The sequence below is a fragment of the Hyperolius riggenbachi genome, chromosome 8, assembly GCF_040937935.1.
Source record: "Hyperolius riggenbachi isolate aHypRig1 chromosome 8, aHypRig1.pri, whole genome shotgun sequence".
NCBI lineage: Eukaryota > Metazoa > Chordata > Amphibia > Anura > Hyperoliidae > Hyperolius > Hyperolius riggenbachi.
The window spans coordinates 196151846-196170594 of record NC_090653.1 but is presented as its reverse complement, the minus strand read 5'-3'; the positions used below and the strand labels follow the sequence as shown (position 1 = coordinate 196170594).

Genomic DNA, 18749 nt, shown 5'->3' with positions numbered 1-18749 from the left:
GGTCCCCTTTCTCAGACAGTGCAGACAAACTATACACTTCATAGTGCACATCAGTTATATACAATCTGGTGGACATCTACCCATGACAATCAGTGATGCTAAGCACCTCCCCTCATCTTGCATCACATCCAATTACCCATGTAAACAAAACAAATGCAATCCTGTACGCTGCATCAGCCTAAAGAACATAATGCACATTACTGTATCACCTATTGTACATGTACATGGAGATCGAATGGATACTGTTACCATTCGTGAATGTATTGTGTTGAACGCTTACCATATTCCTCCGTCTGTCAGTCCCAGCTGGGGAGCGGGAACAAGTCCCAATTCAAACCCAATAGGCTGTCAGTTTGGCGCCATGGCTCCACCGACCGTTACCGTGCGCCGACTAAGCTAGACTGCAGTGTCTTCCAGACCGTCGCATCACATTTGCCCTTCACCGTGTCACTTCTGTCGCGTCACCATGGCAACCCATTGCCATGGGAACCACATGTACCCGAGCTTAACCACTTCGCGTCCCTGGGGTTTTCCCCCTAAAAAAACCAGAACAATTTTCTACATTTCACACCCCTCCCATTCGTTTGCCAATAACTTTATCACTACTTATCATACATAAATGATCTATACCTTGTTTTTTCCGCCACCAATTAGGCTTTCTTTGGGTGGTGCTTTTTGCTAAGAATTATAATATTTTCTATGCATTTTAAAGGGAACAAGGGGTAAAAAAATGAAAAAAGTCATTATTTCCCAGTTTTCAGCCATTATAGTTTGAAAAAAAAAAGTTGCTGCTGTAAGTTAAACCCACACATTTTACTTTTCCATTTGCCCTGGTTATTTTACCATTTACATTTCAATCCTAGTACAATGTATGATGACAATAAATGATTTGGAAATAAAATGCATTTTTTCAATTTGTGTCCGACTTTTTTATTTAGTTATTTTTTTCCTCCTTTATAATCTGATCCTCCCCCCGGTTAGCCAGATGTGCACCTACATATGCCTCCCTCCCCCATAGTTGGTCAGATGTGCCTCTGGATATCCCCCCCCCCCAGCCAGGCCTTAGTACCCCCCCCCCCCCCCCAGCTAGCCAGATGTATATATTTGGCCCCTCTCCCCCAAAGCTGGCTGGATGGATGTGTCTATTCCCTCCCCCCCCCTCCATAGCTAGGTGTGGGCGCCCCTTTACTCCCCCTCCCCCCCTTGTTAATCCATTTTGTGTTGCTCTCCTTCCCTCCCCCCCCCTTGTTAATCCATTTTGTGTTGCTCTCCTTCCCTCCCCCCCCCACCCCCCCCATCTGAGCAGCGGTTTCTCTTTAATGATTCCCCCATCCCCCTCCATGCTGCGATCGGGCAGCATGGGGAATTACAAAGAACATTTCCCACCTAATCATCTTCCAGCGCGGGGATTGGCTCCCCTCCATTCAGTACCGCTGACAGCCTCTATGTGCAGAGTGGATCGGGTCCCGGCTTCTTTGTAATTCCCCATGCTGCCCGATCGCAGCATGGAGGGGGAGGGGGTATCATTACAGGGGATCGGGCGTGGGGTGGGGGGATCGGACCCCCGGGAAGGCATCCAGGATTAGAGTAGTTAGAGGGAGGGGGGTTGATGAGCCCAGGTGCATGCTAGCACGCACGCTGTGCTCATTTAAAGGGCACAACTTATATTCAAGTCATGTGGCTTTCAGAAGCCAGTTGCAATGACGTGAATATACTGTAGGTAGGACATGAATTGGTTAATGCGACCATAAGGTCGCATAACCCATATGCTCATACATGAACCCTTGCGTGGCATTGACACGCTGAACTGTGCGTACCACTCCCACTGCCCACATCACAATGTAACGCGGTGCAGTCAGTATGGTCACAGTACGGTCACTCAGGACTCTCCTTAGGGTAAATGGGCAAATAAAGCCCCAGATGCTGCCAAAACACTGTACAGCAAAAAGGGTCACGGTCATCGGCATCTGTGACAGCTACAGTATCCATTCTGCAAGGCATAATATATCTAGCAACACGGAATTAAAGAATCCTCTAACATAGCGTCATCACAATAACAGTTCTGAGTCATGAGTAAAATAGATTGCAATGCATCAGGAGGGAGGAGAAAAAAAGGGGGGAAAGAAAGGAGATGGAAAGGGGAAAAGGAGGGAAGGGGGGAGGGGGTGCAGAGGTGGGAGAAGGAATGCGGGGGAAGGGTAAAACAGGGAGTCAGCAATACATATGATTGTCAGTAAAAGTGACATTCTATACCCTATCAAACAGTGTCACATATGACTCAGAGGGTGCCCAATCATCATCATACACAGCTTTTCAAGTTAGACTGGGCATACAATTCTATGCTAAAGAACACATTAAGCTACATCCCATGGTCAATGCAGTCCATCTCTCACTAAGAAAGCAATTCGAGAAATTCTACTGATTCAATTCTCTGGGTGCTACAGTGTCCAGGGTATTTATCCAAAGCCTCCCTTTGTAATAGCAATCTATCATGGTCCCCTCCTCGTCTGGGTTTTTTTTTTTTTTTACACAGTCAATGACAAGTCCCTTTTTAAGTCACTGTTTCTGTGCTTCATATTAGCAAAATGGATTGCCACTGGTTTGGTGTCATCTAGCGTTTTACCTTTCTCCAGTGCCTCAATTGCCAGATGGATATCACTTCTGTGATGGAAGCACACCTTAAAGCGGTATTGTCACCATCAAACTCAAATTTCAACAGCAACTGGTCTGAGTGTATTAAGTGATAAAGATGCTAATCCTGCATACAAAACTTGCAAAACTGCTGCTATGGTTTGTAGTTATCACATACTTTAGGAGCACTGGCCCTAGTGCCAAACCGTGCCAAAGAGTTGAATGCTGGGAGTTCTTTTTATCTATAATATATTCCTCCTCTTCCATTTATTTCCCTGCCTAGCTCCTTCTCAGAAAAACCCTCTGATTTCTTGTGTTTACAAGCAAGGCTGAGGTGACTCAGTGATTGGATGTGTAAATATAAAAGACAGTGCAGTTGTTAGTATACACCTCAGTAGGAGTGTCTGAAGACTCTGGGAGGAGGGCAACTAATGAATACACAATGAGCAAGAGAAGGGAGGGGAAGAAAACAAGAGTCAGGGAGGATATGATGTCATCATTAGCTTGGCAAGATGGCAACTGCCTAGAATAGGATTTTCTGCTTTTCCTTTATAAAATTCACAGGAATCATTACGTGGATAGCACAATACATCTGTTATGTAAGTAGAAGTAGTATTTATCTACTTATATATGTGTTTTTTATTTTTAGGTTAGCATGGGTGTCGCTTTGTTCTTTAAAGTCACCTGAGGTCTTCACCACGTAAGCCAGTCCACAAGGGCACCGTAACATCTATGTGCAATACTCAGTGTTGCAATTGTAATAATCCTTAAAGAGACTCTGTAACATTAAAAAGATCCCCTGGGGGGTACTCACCTCGGGTGGGGGAAGCCTCCGGATCCTAATGAGGCTTCCCACGCCGTCCTCTGTCCCACGGGGGTCTCGCTGCAGCCCTCCGAACAGCCGGCGACTGTGCCGACTGTCAGTTCAATATTTACCTTTGCTGGCTCCAGCGGGGGCGCTGTGGCGACTTTCGGCACGGAAATAGACGGAAATACCCGATCTCCGTCGGGTCCGCTCTACTGCGCAGGCGCCGGAAACTTGCGCCTACGCAGTAGAGCAGACCCGACGGTGATCGGGTATTTCCGCCTACTTCGGAGCCGTCAGAGCGCCTGCGCAGGAGCCAGGAAGGTAAATATTACGTCACCGCTGCATGGAGGGCTGCAGCGAGACCCCTGACGGATGGAGGACGGCGTGGGAAGCCTCATTAGGATCCGGAGGCTTCCCCCACCCGAGGTGAGTACCCCCCAGGGGCCGTTTTGTCGTTACAGTTCCTCTTTAAGGTAATAACGTTTACCGCTCCTAGGATGCAGAAAATATGAGCCAGTCATTAGTGCATTACACACATTACAGTTGTAACATTTATAGCAACCTTTCCTGCTATAAAAAAAAGGGAGGTTTCTCATACTTTTCCACTGGATCCACTTGGAGCAGTATATCCCTTAAGCTTCTGCTTGATCTGTATGAAAACACAGGAGGTTCATGTAGGATTGGGTTTAAAGAGGTATTAGATTGTAATATCGTAAGATTTTTGATCACAGTCTTTTTAATAGTTCCTGCCATCGGGCTGTGGTCATGTACAAAGGCAATCGCATTTTTTGGGGGGGTTTCTCGTCATTCCCCGCCATAACGTCTCTGGCCCTCTGTAACACCTCCTGCAATACTTTCTCCGGGTATCCTCTCTAGTTTCTCCTAGATAAAACCAATAAAAACGATGTGTACAAAGCGTATATATGTGAGTGTTTAACCTTTGTACTCACGTCTTCCAATTTGATAGGAGGTGGTATTGGCAGGTATCGGGGACAGCCATAGGAACGGCTGTCTCCTGTACTTATGCCAATATATTTTTGGCATGGTGGTAAGAGCTCCATATCCGTTCGGAACTCAACCCTTTCAGAAGGCAACTCAGGATGTAGTCCAGGTACGAGGACGATGTCCTTGTATTCTGGTCCGGGACTTGTGAATCATTTCAAGATTTCATGACATTTATTAATAACAATGATGTCAATATGGCCTTCACATCAGTACTAGATACCAAAAGGGTTTCCTTTTTGGATCTGGAACTGGAAATACAGGGAGACAGATTAATCCCAAGGGGCTATAGAAAACTGACTGCCTCAAATTCCCTACTGCACAATGAGAGCTTTCACTCACAGCATGTCACACAAGCCCTCCTTTATGGCCAGTTCCTCAGGCTCCGTAGGAACAACGAACGAGGGGGACGATTTTTGACAACAGTCAGAGGAACTGGGCATGAGGTTGATAGAGGCTATGATCCCGAAACCATTCAACAAGCATACAGGAAATCACGGACCCAGGATAGACACTCTCTTCTACACAGAGAAGCTAAGAAAGGAAGAACTAATGTGAATATGAAAAATAAAGTCCCCTTTTCCTTTCAGCATACAAGTATGTCCCATGTGATCAAGGAAACTGTAAATAGAAACTGGAACATCCTATTCAGAGACCCAATATTAAAACCGCTTGTGGAAGGTGGCCCTCTTTTCTCCATGAGGAAATCTCCAACAATAGACTCCCTAATAAGTAAAAGTGAGTTTATTTCACCAGATGGTAGCAACTGGCTCCTCAGGGGACAACCACAGGGAAACCACAGATGCGGGCGATGTAAATCCTGCAAACCAATGGGGACGTACGCACAATTGGGCCCTGTGTCGCGTCGGATACGGGCCTTTTTTACATGCAAAACGAAATTTGAGCTATACGCCCTGTGGTGCCCCTGCGGAAGGTTCTACATAGAAGAGACCACAAGAATGCTCAGGGAGAGATTCAGGGAGCATTTTAATTCAATATCCTCACATTAGAAAGGACAATAGGGGCGACCCGAATACCTTGAAATTTGCAAGCCTAATACACGCGCAGCCTCCTACTAGAGGAGGCAATCGAGAAAAAATGTTGAAACGTGAAGAAGCCTTACTAATTTTAAAGAGACTCTGAAGCGAAATAAATTGCTACATTTACCTTATACTTCGCTTCAGAAGTCTCATCTGCGCTAAACCGCCACATCCCCGCCGAAAAACGAGGGCTGCAGACCACCCAAATCCCCAGGGGGGAATCTGGCGGGCGCTTCCTGGAAGGGGCAGAGCTCTCTCTGCTGTAGCTCTGCCTCTTCTGATGTCAATTGTGGCACATCGCCGCCTCTCCCCGCCCCTCTCACTCTTCCTTCACAGAGAGGGGTGGGGTGAGGCGAGATCCGCTTGTTGATTGACGGCAGGAGAGGCAGAGCTACAACTCATAGCCCTGCTTCTCAGGGTAGAAGAATCCACGGCCAAGTTGGTCGTGGGTGTTTGCCCAGGGGTTTGGGGAGTCTGCAGCCCTCGTTTTTCGGCGGGGATGCGGCGGTTTAGCGCAGATGAGACTTCTGGAGCGAATTATAAGGTAAATTTAGCAAATTTATTTCGCTTCAGAGTCTCTTTAAGGACTGATGCAATGGGACCTCTGGGTCTAAATGATTACACAGATCTTTTATGCTTTTTGGACCCTTAACCAGAGCACTCTTTTTATGACTTTATATTCGGACCAGCCCCTACATCGATGTTCTCCCCGCCTTTTTTTTTCGTAATTGAAAAATGGGACTTGTTTCTCCACAGGTTTCTGCATTAAAGCAATAGTGGGATACACCTGCCATTTTTTCATCTGTTCTAATGGTGACTTGATTCTTTCCCTCCCCTGCCAGCCTGCTCTCTCTTTCCAGATGGGGCCCCGCCTCCACCCCTGATTACGGGGGTGTTGATGGGGCCCCATGATACATGATTCATGTTTTATGGTGAATGTATGGATGTAACACACATATATATTGCACCAATATATTCCAATAGTAATTCTTAGAATCATATTATTTCCTCTGTACCACGTAGGCGAAGTGGTGCTAGCATCACCTAGAACACACGCATATGGGTCACTTTGTGTTCATCACTCATTTTTATCTATCCTATTTACACCATTCCAACATTTTGATATGGTTGGACCTACGTTGAATATATTCTTATGTCTACCTAATTATACCCCACTGTCACTTTCCCCTTTTTTTTTACTTGTGCGGTTCATATGTGTTTCACACTCCCCTTCGTTATTTCTCCCCTATTTCTCCTTTTATTTCACGCCTGCCTATATGTTGTGTACAATGGGGCTGCAGTACCAGTTTTTGGACACAAGATGTTCCCCAAGTGCGGCATCAGTACTCCATGCGACCTAATACGCGCATTGAGCGTGAGAGACGCTGCCTAATATAGGCGAATGTCATGACGCATGGTGGAAGAGTCCCCTGCTTCCATGGCAATCAGCTGGAGCGCAGAAGCGCTCTGGAGTATCATTGCCGGAAGCGGGAAGTTGATGGGCGGGGTCTAAGCGGTGTTTGCCGGCACTAATGGGCTATAAGTGAATTAACTAAGAGACTCCTCATCGCAGCCCCCATAGAAGCGCGTGTACGTGTGAAACTGCTGTAAGGCATCAGCACCCGGGCACCCACCGCTCACCAAACACCGATTAATGCTACCTTCCCCCCCAAGGGTATGTTTTATACTTTTTATGCTAATGCGCATGTTTGCAAGATGTATTTATTTTTTCTACGCAATTGAATAAAGAAGCCTATTTAGCAGTGCCGGTTTCTCCACTTTTTACTCATTCTTTTGAACTCCTTTTTTGCGACTCTCAGTTCTCATTTAAGAGCGTCCCTCGTCTTCCTGAAGTCCTCCTGGTTGCCCGCCTTGTGTGCAGTCTCCTTGGGACACAGGAGGCCTCACAGAAGCTGATGTATGCGGTGACGTTATCCGCCCACTCATCCAGGTCGGGGGCCGCCAGGGTCTTCCAGTCTGTACAGTCAAAGCAGGCTTGAAGGTGGAGCTTGGCCTAGCTTGACCATACCTTGGAGGGCTTCACGACCAGTTTTGCCGATTCCAGGAGCCTCCTATAGGTGGGGACGAGATGAACAAGGCAATGGTCAGAGAAGCCAAGGGCTGCCCCAGAGATAGCTTTATAGGCGTCCTTCAGTGGCATGTAGCAGTGATCAAGGGTGTTCAGGCCTCTGGTGGTGCAAGCAACATGCTGATGGTAGTGTGGCGACATGAGTCGGAGATCGGCCCTGTTGAAGTCGCCCATGACAATGAACAGTGAGTCTGGGAGGGACGTTTCCCATTGCGAGATGGTGTCGCGGAGGGTATTCAGGGCAGATTTGGCGTCAGCATCAGGAGGAATATACACACCGACAAGGAAATAGGAGGAAAACTTCCATGGTGAGTATGCCGGCCTGCAGTTCACGAGTAGAAGTTCTAGGTCTGGGGAGCACCTCCTGTCGAGCGCTGGTTGGGCGGGGCACCATGAAGAGCTGATGTAGAAGCAGATGCCACCGCCTGTTTTCTTCCCAGAGAGGGCAGGGTCTCGGTCCCCTCGTATGAGGCTGAAGCCTGGGAGGTGTAAGGCGTTCTCCGGGATGTTCTCATGTAGCCAAATCTCAGTGAAGAGTACTGGGGTGTTCCTCCCGAGCTCCCACCTGCCGAAGAGGAGACGTAGTTCGTCTTGTTTCGTGGGGAGAGAGCGGACATTTGCCATGAGTACTGAGGGGATTGCTGACCTCAGGCCCCTCTTTTTGAGTCTAACGAGAGCCCCAGCTCGACAGCCCCTTCGCCGCTGGCCTGCTCTGGGCCATAGGGCAGAGACCAGGAGCTGCTGGATGTAGTTCTGGACCATGTTTGGCAGGAACTTTGCTTCAGGGGGTGATGGAATACGTTGTTCGCATCAAAGAAGTTGCTCCCTGGAGTACGTGATGCGTGTGGTGGCGAGGGGGGGCATGGCCGCTGGCGGAAGTGGATCGTCAACAGGGGGTGGAGAAGCATGGCATTGCAATGGAGAATGCAGAGTCACCAGCCACAGCATTTGCCCGTTAGGTAAAGTTTGCCAGTTAGGTAAAGTTCAGTAAGCACGTTGTGTGCGGAACTGTGGGTGCAACAGTGGCATGGGCAATAGGGAATCAGTCATTCACCAGGTTCAGCAGGTCAGATGAGAAAAAGTAGTTGGTCCGTGGAAACAGTTTAGATCAATACAGATCGGTGGATGTAGCATAGAGGCAGCAGTAGAATCGGACACTGATCAGGCAGGTTAGCAGGTCAGATCATATGGGACTGCAGAAGCCACAGTGGCAGTTCATAAAATATGCAATGTTGGTCAGTGCAGTCCCTGGGGCAATTATAAAGGTAACACTCCATACAAATAACAATTATAAAAGTGGCAATCCATAACACACATAACAGTCCATGCTCCGGCATAACAGATAGGGCAGCAGTGTCAGCAGTTCAATGTGTGCAGGCAGCAAGCAGGTGAGGAGAGCGAGGTTCTTACCAGCCCAGTGCTGTAGCTCCTAGGAGTGCCATGATCCAAGGCTCTGCGATGGTCAGGATCCTTGTGGCAGGATGCTGGATGGTCGCTGCTGGGAAAATTAAGGCCTCCTGGTGCGACTGTGTCCGCAGTGGGGTCAGACAGGGGAGCACTCCTTATTGTGTTGCCGCCTCCCCACGTGGGGGGCCTGGTAGGCAAGCGGACCAGAAGCGGGGGGCGGGGGGGGGGGGGGGCAGCGGTGGATGTAGTTGGCTATGCAGCGTCCTCTTCCCGGCGAAGGTCTCTCCGTCAGCAGGCTTCCATGGCTGCAAGAGACCACGATGGTTGGGTGCCTAAGGTTGCCTGGCCGTCGATGTCCTGGCCAGCAGCCTGCTGCGGGGGTTCAGCTGTGGTTGCGAGGTGGCGGCAGTCAGCCGGGGACTTTACGTGGGTGGTGGCTCGGCTCTCCTGCGATGAGCCGGCTCTCCTTAGCTGAGCTCTCCTGTGATGAGCCAGCTAAACTCTTTCAAGCAGCAAAAATAAAGCAAGTAAAACAGCCTGGTTATTAATATGCTTTGGACTGTACATACACATGTTTATCTCATCATGTCACCTCTGGTACACTTTAACTGTCTTGTAATGCTGCATCTGAAATTTAAAATACAAATCTGGGCACCGCATTACAGAAATACATTTGGAGTTATGGTGCAGATGCAGAGACAAGACTCAAAATTGATTGAGGAATGGAGGTGTAACGAACGGTGAAGCACAGAGAGGATCTGATTACCGGTGATCTGCAGTATCACTGGGAATACAGATGTATACCAGATTATAAGTGATCTGCAGTATCACCGATAATCCGATATACCAGCTAACCTCTGTTCACCTGAGTAGAGTGTAGTGTTTGGTGTAACAGTAACACTTAGAGGAGTGGCCTCAGTGCAGTGAGGAGTACTGCACGGCTTCCTTCCGAAGGCCTGAACTCTCCAAGGCGGGAGGAGTCAGGCTGACAGTAGGAAGGTTAGTCTGAAAGTAACACTCAGGAGGTAGTGTCACTAACAGGACGGAGAACCGCCTCCAATAGTAAGGTCGGTTCTCGAGGTCGGACAAGCCAGGTTGTAACACACGGACAGATAAAGTACAGAATCAGAAGGCAGAGGCGGAGTCTAGGTACAGGCAGGGTTCAGCAACAGGGCATCAGAAATATCGAGGCACAAGATCAGGAGGCAGAAGCAGAGTCTAAGGACGAGCCAGGGTTCGGCAACAGAGTATCAGAATGGCAAGGTACAAGATCAGAGTTCAGGAGGATAGTCAGGCAGGCAAAGAGTCATAACAGATAATCACAATCAAACTAGTACTTTAAGCTATCAACAGAATCTAGCTAAGTGTAGGATTACAGCTCCAGCTGGTCCCGACACACTTAAGGATCTGACTACAGGTCTGAGTGCTCCCACGTATGTGTTTGCAACGCCAGACAAAGAGCAAGTGAACAGCCAGCAGTATATATACACAAGGACCTCTCCAGGACCTCCCTAATTGCTGGACCAATGAGAGTAGTGGAAAATGTCAGCTGACCCGCCTGGTCAGCTGACTCCCTTCTGGCTGTTATTTAAGCTCTGCCTCTGTGTGTCACTCTGAATCTAGGTGGACTATCAGTCCCAGCCACACCAGTACTATTTTGCAATGTATCCAGTGAACTGAGTGCGGGAGCCGCCTCTAATGCGGATTCCGCCGTTCCCAATGCGGATTCCGCCGCTCTGCCTATGCGGCATGCAGCGTTTTTTCCGCGTTGTGACGCCCTGCTGGATGCGGAAACAGCCGCCTCACCTTGAGAGGCAGCGGCTTTTCCGCGTTTCATCACAGTACACCATCCCCCCTTCCCCCGAGGAGTGGACTCCGGACAACTCCTACCGGGTTTCTCGGGGTGTAAGGCATGAAACTCCTTCCTTAATTCGTCCGCATGCATGCGACTCCCTGGTGCCCATTGTCTTTCCTCAATGCCGTACCCCTTCCAATGTACGAGATATTGTACCGAGTTTTGTACAAAGCGTGAATCTAAAATCTTTTCAACCTCGTACTCAGGTTGGTCATCTACCACCATGGGAGGAGGAGGAGTGGGACCCACATGGACTGCTGGCTTAAGCAGGGATACGTGGAAGGACCTTACCCCACGCATGCTGGCGGGAAGATCAACGGAGTAACGTTGTTGATCTTCTTGGCTACTGAAAATGGACCCACAAACCTGGGGCCCAGTTTATCCGAGGGCTGTCTCAGGGTCAAGTGACGAGTGGACAACCAGACCAAGTCTCCTGGCTGGAACTTCCACTCCAACGAGCGTCTTTTGTCAGCCTGACCCTTTTGACTCTGGAATGCCCTTTCCAGATTATTCTTCACCGTCCCCCAGATATCTTTAAATGCCCTGTGCCAGGCTTCCAGGGTTGGAAACGGAGAAGAGGCAACTGACAAGGGAGAGAATTTGGGCGATCTCCCCGTCACCACCTGAAAAGGAGAAAATCCGGAGGAGGAATTTCTCAAATTATTTTGAGCAAATTCTGCGAAGGGCAAGAATCTGACCCAGTCGTCTTGCGCCTCCGCAACATAACATCTCAAAAATTGTTCTAAGGACTGATTTATCCTCTCAGTCTGGCCATTTGTCTGTGGGTCGTAGCCCGACGAGAATGACAGCTTCATGCCCATTAGATGGCAAAAAGCCTTCCAAAATCTGGAAACAAATTGGACTCCCCTGTCTGAAACTGTTTTCTGGAATGCCGTGTAAACGGAAAATGTGAACAATGAATAATTCGGCCAATTCCTGAGCCGAGGGGAGTCCTTTTAAGGGCACAAAGTGGGCCATTTTGCTAAAGCGGTCGACCACAAAATCCATGGACAGGTGGGTCCACGGCTCACTCGGGGTGGGCAAAGGCTGCAAGGTACCGACAGGTGCCAGCCGGGAGGGTTTGCTTTTCTCACATATCGCACACTCCCTAACATATTCCTTGCAATCCGCTGCCAAGGAAGGCCACCAGGCACATCTGGCTACCAGATCTTGTGTTCTAGATGCCCCAGGATGCCCAGCATTCTTGTGCGCATGGAACATCTCTAAAACCCAGAGACGAAAAGGTAGGGGAATGAACATAACCCCTGCGGGCTTCCCTTCCGGGATGTCTTGTTGGAAGGGAACCAAAGTCTCCTTCAAATCTTCCCAAGTTCCAGTTGCTGCTAGTACCAACCTCTGGGGAACAATGGTCTCTGGAACGGAGGGCTGTGCTGTCTCTGGCTCGAAGTACCTGGATAAAGCATCTGCTTTAACATTTTTGCTACCCGGAGTGTATGTAATAATGAAGCTGAACCTAGAGAAAAATAATGACCATCGAGCCTGACGGGGGCTCAACCTCTTAGCCCCCTCGATGTATTCCAAGTTCTTGTGATCAGTGTAAACCGTGATCGTATGCTCTGCTCCCTCTAACCAATGTCGCCATTCCTCGAAAGCCAACTTAATGGCCAAGAGCTCCCTGTTGCCTATATCGTAGTTCCTCTCTGCCGGGGAGAATCTACGAGAGAAGTAAGCACACGGGTGCATTCTACCCTGCAAGCCTGATCGCTGAGACAGCACAGCCCCCACTCCGACCTCTGAAGCATCTACCTCAACAATAAATGGGAAAGAAGTATCCACATGTCTGAGGATGGGTGCCGAACAGAATAGATCCAGAATAGATCCACAATTGTGGAGGTGGTCATGTGTAACACAAAAAACTGTAACGTCTCCCAATGTAATACCCCTATGGTAACTCCGACCTCTGGTGGTAGAGTCAGGGAATGATTCCTCTGCAGAGGAGAATCATCCACTGCCGTAACCTGCACAAGTGGATCCACCGGTGTGAGCGGAACCCCCAATTTCTTAGCGAACTCGAAATCCATGAAATTTGCCGCGGAGCCTGAATCAATAAAGGCTTCCGTGACCTCAGATCCTTCAGGGTGGAAAAAGCATGTAGAGCCTCAGGAGACCAGTGAGTAGTATCTGCCCCTTTCTTAGTGAGACTGGTAAGTGGAGAAATGACCGTGGAGTACCCCTTTATGAACCGCCTGTAATAGTTAGCAAAGCCGAGAAACCGCTGAAGAGACTTCAGCCCAACTGGCTGAGGCCATTCCAGAACAGCGGAGACCTTGGCAGGGTCCATAGACAGGCCTGTGGTGGAAATTATGTACCCCAGGAAGGCGACAGACGTTACTTCAAAAATACATTTTTCAAGTTTAGCGTACAACGAGTTTTGCCTCAGTTTATTCAAAACAAATTTTACATGGGTCCTATGCTCAGAGAGGTTGTTGGAGAAAATAAGTATATCATCTAGGTAATCTAGAACAAATCTCCCCAACACTTCCCTGAAGACCTCGTTGATGAGTTCCTGGAAAACGGCCGGGGCATTACACAGCCCGAAGGGCATTACCAAGTACTCGTAATGCCCGTCCGGAGTATTAAAGGCCGTTTTCCACTCATCGCCCTTTCTTATGCGTATCAGGTTATACGCGCCCCGCAAATCCAACTTAGAAAAGATCTTAGCGTCAGTGATCTGTGTGAATAAATCGTCTATCAGAGGCAGCGGATAGCGATTCTTCACCGTAATCTTATTAATTCCCCGGTAATCAATGCAGGGCCGCAGGCCTCCGTCCTTTTTTTTAACGAAAAAGAAACCTGCCCCAGCAGGCGATCGGGACGGGCGAATGAAACCCTTGGCCAAATTCTCACGAATGTAATCTTGTATGGCAAATTTTTCGGGCCCCGACAAATTGTACAAATGGCCCCGGGGGGGCACACAACCTGAACGGAGATCGATGGGACAGTCGAAAGGGCGATGTGGAGGTAACTTATCCGCTGCCTTGGGGCAAAATACATCAGCATATTCCATATACTGTTCAGGAACCCCCTCCACCTGAACCCTGGTTTGGCCCAACGTCACCCTCCCTAAACAGTGCTGAAAACAACGATCTGACCAGGAAATTAATTGACCAGAGGCCCAATCAATGTGTGGGGAGTGTAGGTGTAGCCATGGCATGCCGAGTATAATTGTGGAGGTGGTCATGTGTAACACAAAAAACTGTAACGTCTCCCAATGTAATACCCCTATGGTAACTCCGACCTCTGGTGGTAGAGTCAGGGAATGATTCCTCTGCAGAGGAGAATCATCCACTGCCGTAACCTGCACAAGTGGATCCACCGGTGTGAGCGGAACCCCCAATTTCTTAGCGAACTAGAAATCCATGAAATTTGCCGCGGAGCCTGAATCAATAAAGGCTTCCGTGACCTCGGTTTTATCTTCCCAGGAAATTGTACAGGGAAGAAGCAACCGTCTTTCTTTTAGGGGCGTGAGTTGGGCGCCTAGGGTGTCACCCCTTACAACTCCTAGGCGATAGCGTTTCCCGGCTTATTCTTATCCGGTTTAATGGGACAGTTTCGTACCCTATGTCCCTCTTCACCACAGTATAAACATAACTGTTCAATCATTCTCCGTCTTCTCTCCACTTGGGTCAGCTTAGACCGACCGATCTGCATCGGCTCAGGTGGAGGCACGACTGGAGATGGAGTTACCAGGGGTGCTACGGGAGGAGCTGCATAAGATGTTGCCCTGACACGATGACTGCCCCTAGTCTGTCTTTGATAACGTAGCCTACGGTCGATTCGAATGGCCGATGAGATGGCCTCATCGACTGTTTTGGGCTCGGGTTGGCTTAACATTAGGTCGGAGACCTCATCCGACAGCCCAGACAGGAAATTATCTAACAAAGCATAGGTATCAAACCTGGCCGTAACTGACCACCTACGAAATTCTGCCGCGTAATCTTCGACCGATCCCTTGCCTTGCCGCAAAAGCTTGAGCTTCCGCTCAGAGGTCGCAGCGAGGTCTGGATCGTCGTATATTACTGCCATGGCTTTAAAGAATTCCTCTACTGAGGTCAGAGCTGTATCTGTGGGGGGCAGGTTGTATGCTCAGGACTGGGAGTCGCCAGTCAACAAAGTCTTAATAAAAATGACCCGTTGGGTCTCAGTTCCCGAGGATCGGGGTCTCAACTCGAAATATGACAACACTCTACTCTTAAAATTTCGAAAGTCAGATTTGTGGCCGGAAAATTTATCAGGTACGGACATACGTATGTCATCACTAGGAGGGGATCGCACCGAATCAACTGATGTCTGGAGGGTTTGCACAGAGCCTGTTAGAGCATCAATTAAGGCTTTGTGCTGGCCCAGTGCTTGATGGATGTTATCCACCGAAGTGGCAAGCACATTCAGGGGGTCAGCGCGTGCGTCCATCTGTCTTTTGGTCTGGCGTTCTGTAACGAACGGTGAAGCACAGAGAGGATCTGATTACCGGTGATCTGCAGTATCACTGGGAATACAGATGTATACCAGATTATAAGTGATCTGCAGTATCACCGATAATCCGATATACCAGCTAACCTTTGTTCACCTGAGTAGAGTGTAGTGTTTGGTGTAACAGTAACACTTAGAGGACTGGCCTCAGGGCAGTGAGGAGTACTGCACGGCTTCCTTCCGAAGGCCTGAACTCTCCAAGGCGGGAGGAGTCAGGCTGACAGTAGGAAGGTTAGTCTGAAAGTAACACTCAGGAGGTAGTGTCACTAAGAGGACGGGGAACCGCCTCCAATAGTAAGGTCGGTTCTCGAGGTCGGACAAGCCAGGTTGTAACACACGGACAGATAAAGTACAGAATCAGAAGGCAGAGGCGGAGTCTAGGTACAGGCAGGGTTCGGCAACAGGGCATCAGAAATATCGAGGCACAAGATCAGGAGGCAGAAGCAGAGTCTAAGGACGAGCCGGGGTTCGGCAACAGAGTATCAGAATGGCAAGGTACAAGATCAGAGTTCAGGAGGATAGTCAGGCAGGCAAAGAGTCATAACAGATAATCACAATCAAACTAGTACTTTAAGCTATCAACAGAATCTAGCTAAGTGTAGGATTACAGCTCCAGCTGGTCCCGACACACTTAAGGATCTGACTACAGGTCTGAGTGCTCCCACGTATGTGTTTGCAACGCCAGACAAAGAGCAAGTGAACAGCCAGCAGTATATATACACAAGGACCTCTCCAGGACCTCCCTAATTGCTGGACCAATGAGAGTAGTGGAAAATGTCAGCTGACCCGCCTGGTCAGCTGACTCCCTCCTGGCTGTTATTTAAGCTCTGCCTCTGTGCGCGCGCGTGTCACTCTGAATCTAGGTAGACTATCAGTCCCAGCCACACCAGTACTATTTTGCAATGTATCCAGTGAACTGAGTGCGGGAGCTGCCTCTAATGCGGATTCCGCCGTTCCCAATGCGGATTCCGCCGCTCTGCCTATGCGGCATGCTGCGTTTTTTCCGCGTTGTGACGCCCTGCTGGACGCGGAAACAGCCGCCTCACCTTGAGAGGCAGTGGCTTTTCCGCGTTTCATCACAGGAGGCTTTTCATTTCATTTTTGCAGCCAATTGGCTCAAACCTTTGGATGGGTTTTTACTCTCCCTCTATATCAACTGGGATATGTGAGGATGCATGCCATGAATTTTTTTGAGGGGGCTTGAACTTTTTTTTCCCAACCAAAGTAACTATGTAACAAAACTACACTATCAAGTTAATTAATTATTGTCAAAAAATACTTAAACTCATCATGGGGTTGATTCACTAAAGGAAATAGCGCGAGTAACCTCCTGTTACTTACGCTATTTCCACAGCGTGCTTTTAAATGCAATGCGCTGCACGCTACATAGAACACGTATACACAGGAGAGCTGCTGGAAGGAGGCGTAAGGTAATAGCGTTCGCTATGCTGCATTACCTGCAACATGGTGTACGCTCTGGTGTATACATGCGTTACGCTAATAGCGCACGTAGCATGCAGCGCAGTGCATTTAAAGCACACTATATAGAAATGGCGAGAGTAACAGGAGGTTACTTGCGCTATTTCCTTTAGTGAATCAACTCCCTAGTCTTTTTTTGACAATAAAATACTTTTAACTGAGTGAGTGGGCTTGACACAAAGAAACATGTCATGTTAATAAGGGTAAATATGTCAAGCTTGTTTCTCCTTTTTAACTATTTATTTTTAGCGTTTTATTGAGTTGTACATATGTGCATCTTGTGGCTTTCATCAAATTTTACATTGCTTATTTACATTCTTGCATTGTTTCCCCCTTTTTTAGGTACACTGGATGAGTGAAGAGAATTATATGTTTCGTTTGTCAGCTTTTCGTCCTAAACTGTTAACGTGGCTTCAGACAAATCCTATTCATCCTGTTTCATTTCAACAAATAGTTTACCAGTGGCTGGAAGAGGAATTGCAAGACCTTTCTGTGTCTCGACAGAGCAGTCGTGTATCTTGGGGTATCCCTGTGCCTTCTGACTCCTCTCAAACTATATATGTGTGGCTTGATGCCCTAGTCAATTATCTCACTGTAGCCAAATACCCAGATCTGAAATATGCTCCATGGGGTCCATCAATACATTTTCTTGGAAAGGACATTCTGCGTTTCCATGCAATATACTGGCCAGCTTTTTTAATGGCCGCTGATCTTCCTCCTCCTGTCAAATTGTTTGTTCATTCTCATTGGACATGTCAAGGAGTTAAGATGTCAAAGAGCCTTCAGAATGTAGTTGACCCCACAGAGTGTATTAAGCAGTATACTAGAGATGGTTTGCGATATTTCTTGCTTCGAAATGGTTCCCCTGAACGAGACTGTGATTTTAACCACAATTCTGTCTGTAAGCTGTTAAACTCTACTCTAGCTGATGCTCTGGGTGGGCTTCTGAACCGCTGCACAGCGCAGGCTATTAACCCTTTACAGTGCTGGCCACATTATCAATGCTTGAATATACCACCTTCTGCCCAAGACCAGTTACAGACCCTACTTGGAGCTTTAAGGGGGCTTCCTGAAAAAGTAGACCAGTTCATGAATAATTTTCAAGTTTACAAAGCATTAGAGGCCATTGATGTATGTGTGCGCTTGTCTAATGCTTTTTTCCAGAGTCAAGCACCGTGGAAACTGCACAGTGGAAAGGAAGAAGAAAAGGCCTGGGGACAGAGTGTACTTTATCTTAGCCTAGAAGCTTTGAGATTGTACGCCACCCTGCTACAGCCTGCAGTCCCTGGCATAGCTAAAGTTATCCTAGATAGGCTTGGGGTTGATAACACTCACAGAATATTGAAAGGAAGTCATTTCTTCACAGCAACAGAGGGAAAGAACTGCTGCTTTCAGGGACAAAAGCTAGGGCCTAATTGTGGCCTCCTATATCACAGATTGGAAGATAAAGACCAACACAACTGACAAAATAGACAATAGGTTGTCTATAAATGTAATCATGCTGGTTTTTACACAGCACACTGAAACTGTGGTTTACATTGTAACTTTGCAAAATTATTAAAGTAGTATGTCAAACACATTCACTTGAGACTTCTCATCTTTAGTCACAGATGTAAAAATATTGAGTAATAGCTAAAGGTCATCATATGCTGCTTACATTATCTTAGGCCACATCTGAATATGCATGATGGTCTTTAGTAATCACAGTTCTCATTTGTTACCTTTTGTGTGTAAAATGTGGCTACTTTTATTCAATAATGTTTGTCTTAAAATTTTATCCCATGCCTATAAGCAGATAGTTTCTTTGAGATGTTACTCAGGTTCAGTGTGTGTGGTTGCTGCTGACATTTGGTGATGCCAGCAACACAATTAAAGAAAAGGTGGAAAAAAATAGAAAGTTGTATCATGATAGAAAAAATCTGGTGGAGCATGTCACACCTAATTATG

At 47.8% G+C, this 18749-nt stretch overlaps 1 protein-coding gene across 3 annotated transcripts in view; it reads left to right on the top strand.

The window, feature by feature from the left end:
• MARS2 (methionyl-tRNA synthetase 2, mitochondrial) overlaps positions 1-18381 on the top strand; it is a 57958-nt gene extending 39577 nt beyond the window's left edge. For all 3 annotated transcript variants that reach the window (XM_068248076.1, XM_068248077.1, XM_068248080.1), the window contains exon 3: positions 17145-18381. In XM_068248076.1, coding sequence (XP_068104177.1) covers positions 17145-18266 — 1122 coding nt within the window. In that variant the 3' untranslated portion in view covers positions 18267-18381. The remainder of the gene's footprint in view (positions 1-17144) is intronic.
• The last annotated feature ends 368 nt before the right edge of the window (positions 18382-18749 follow it).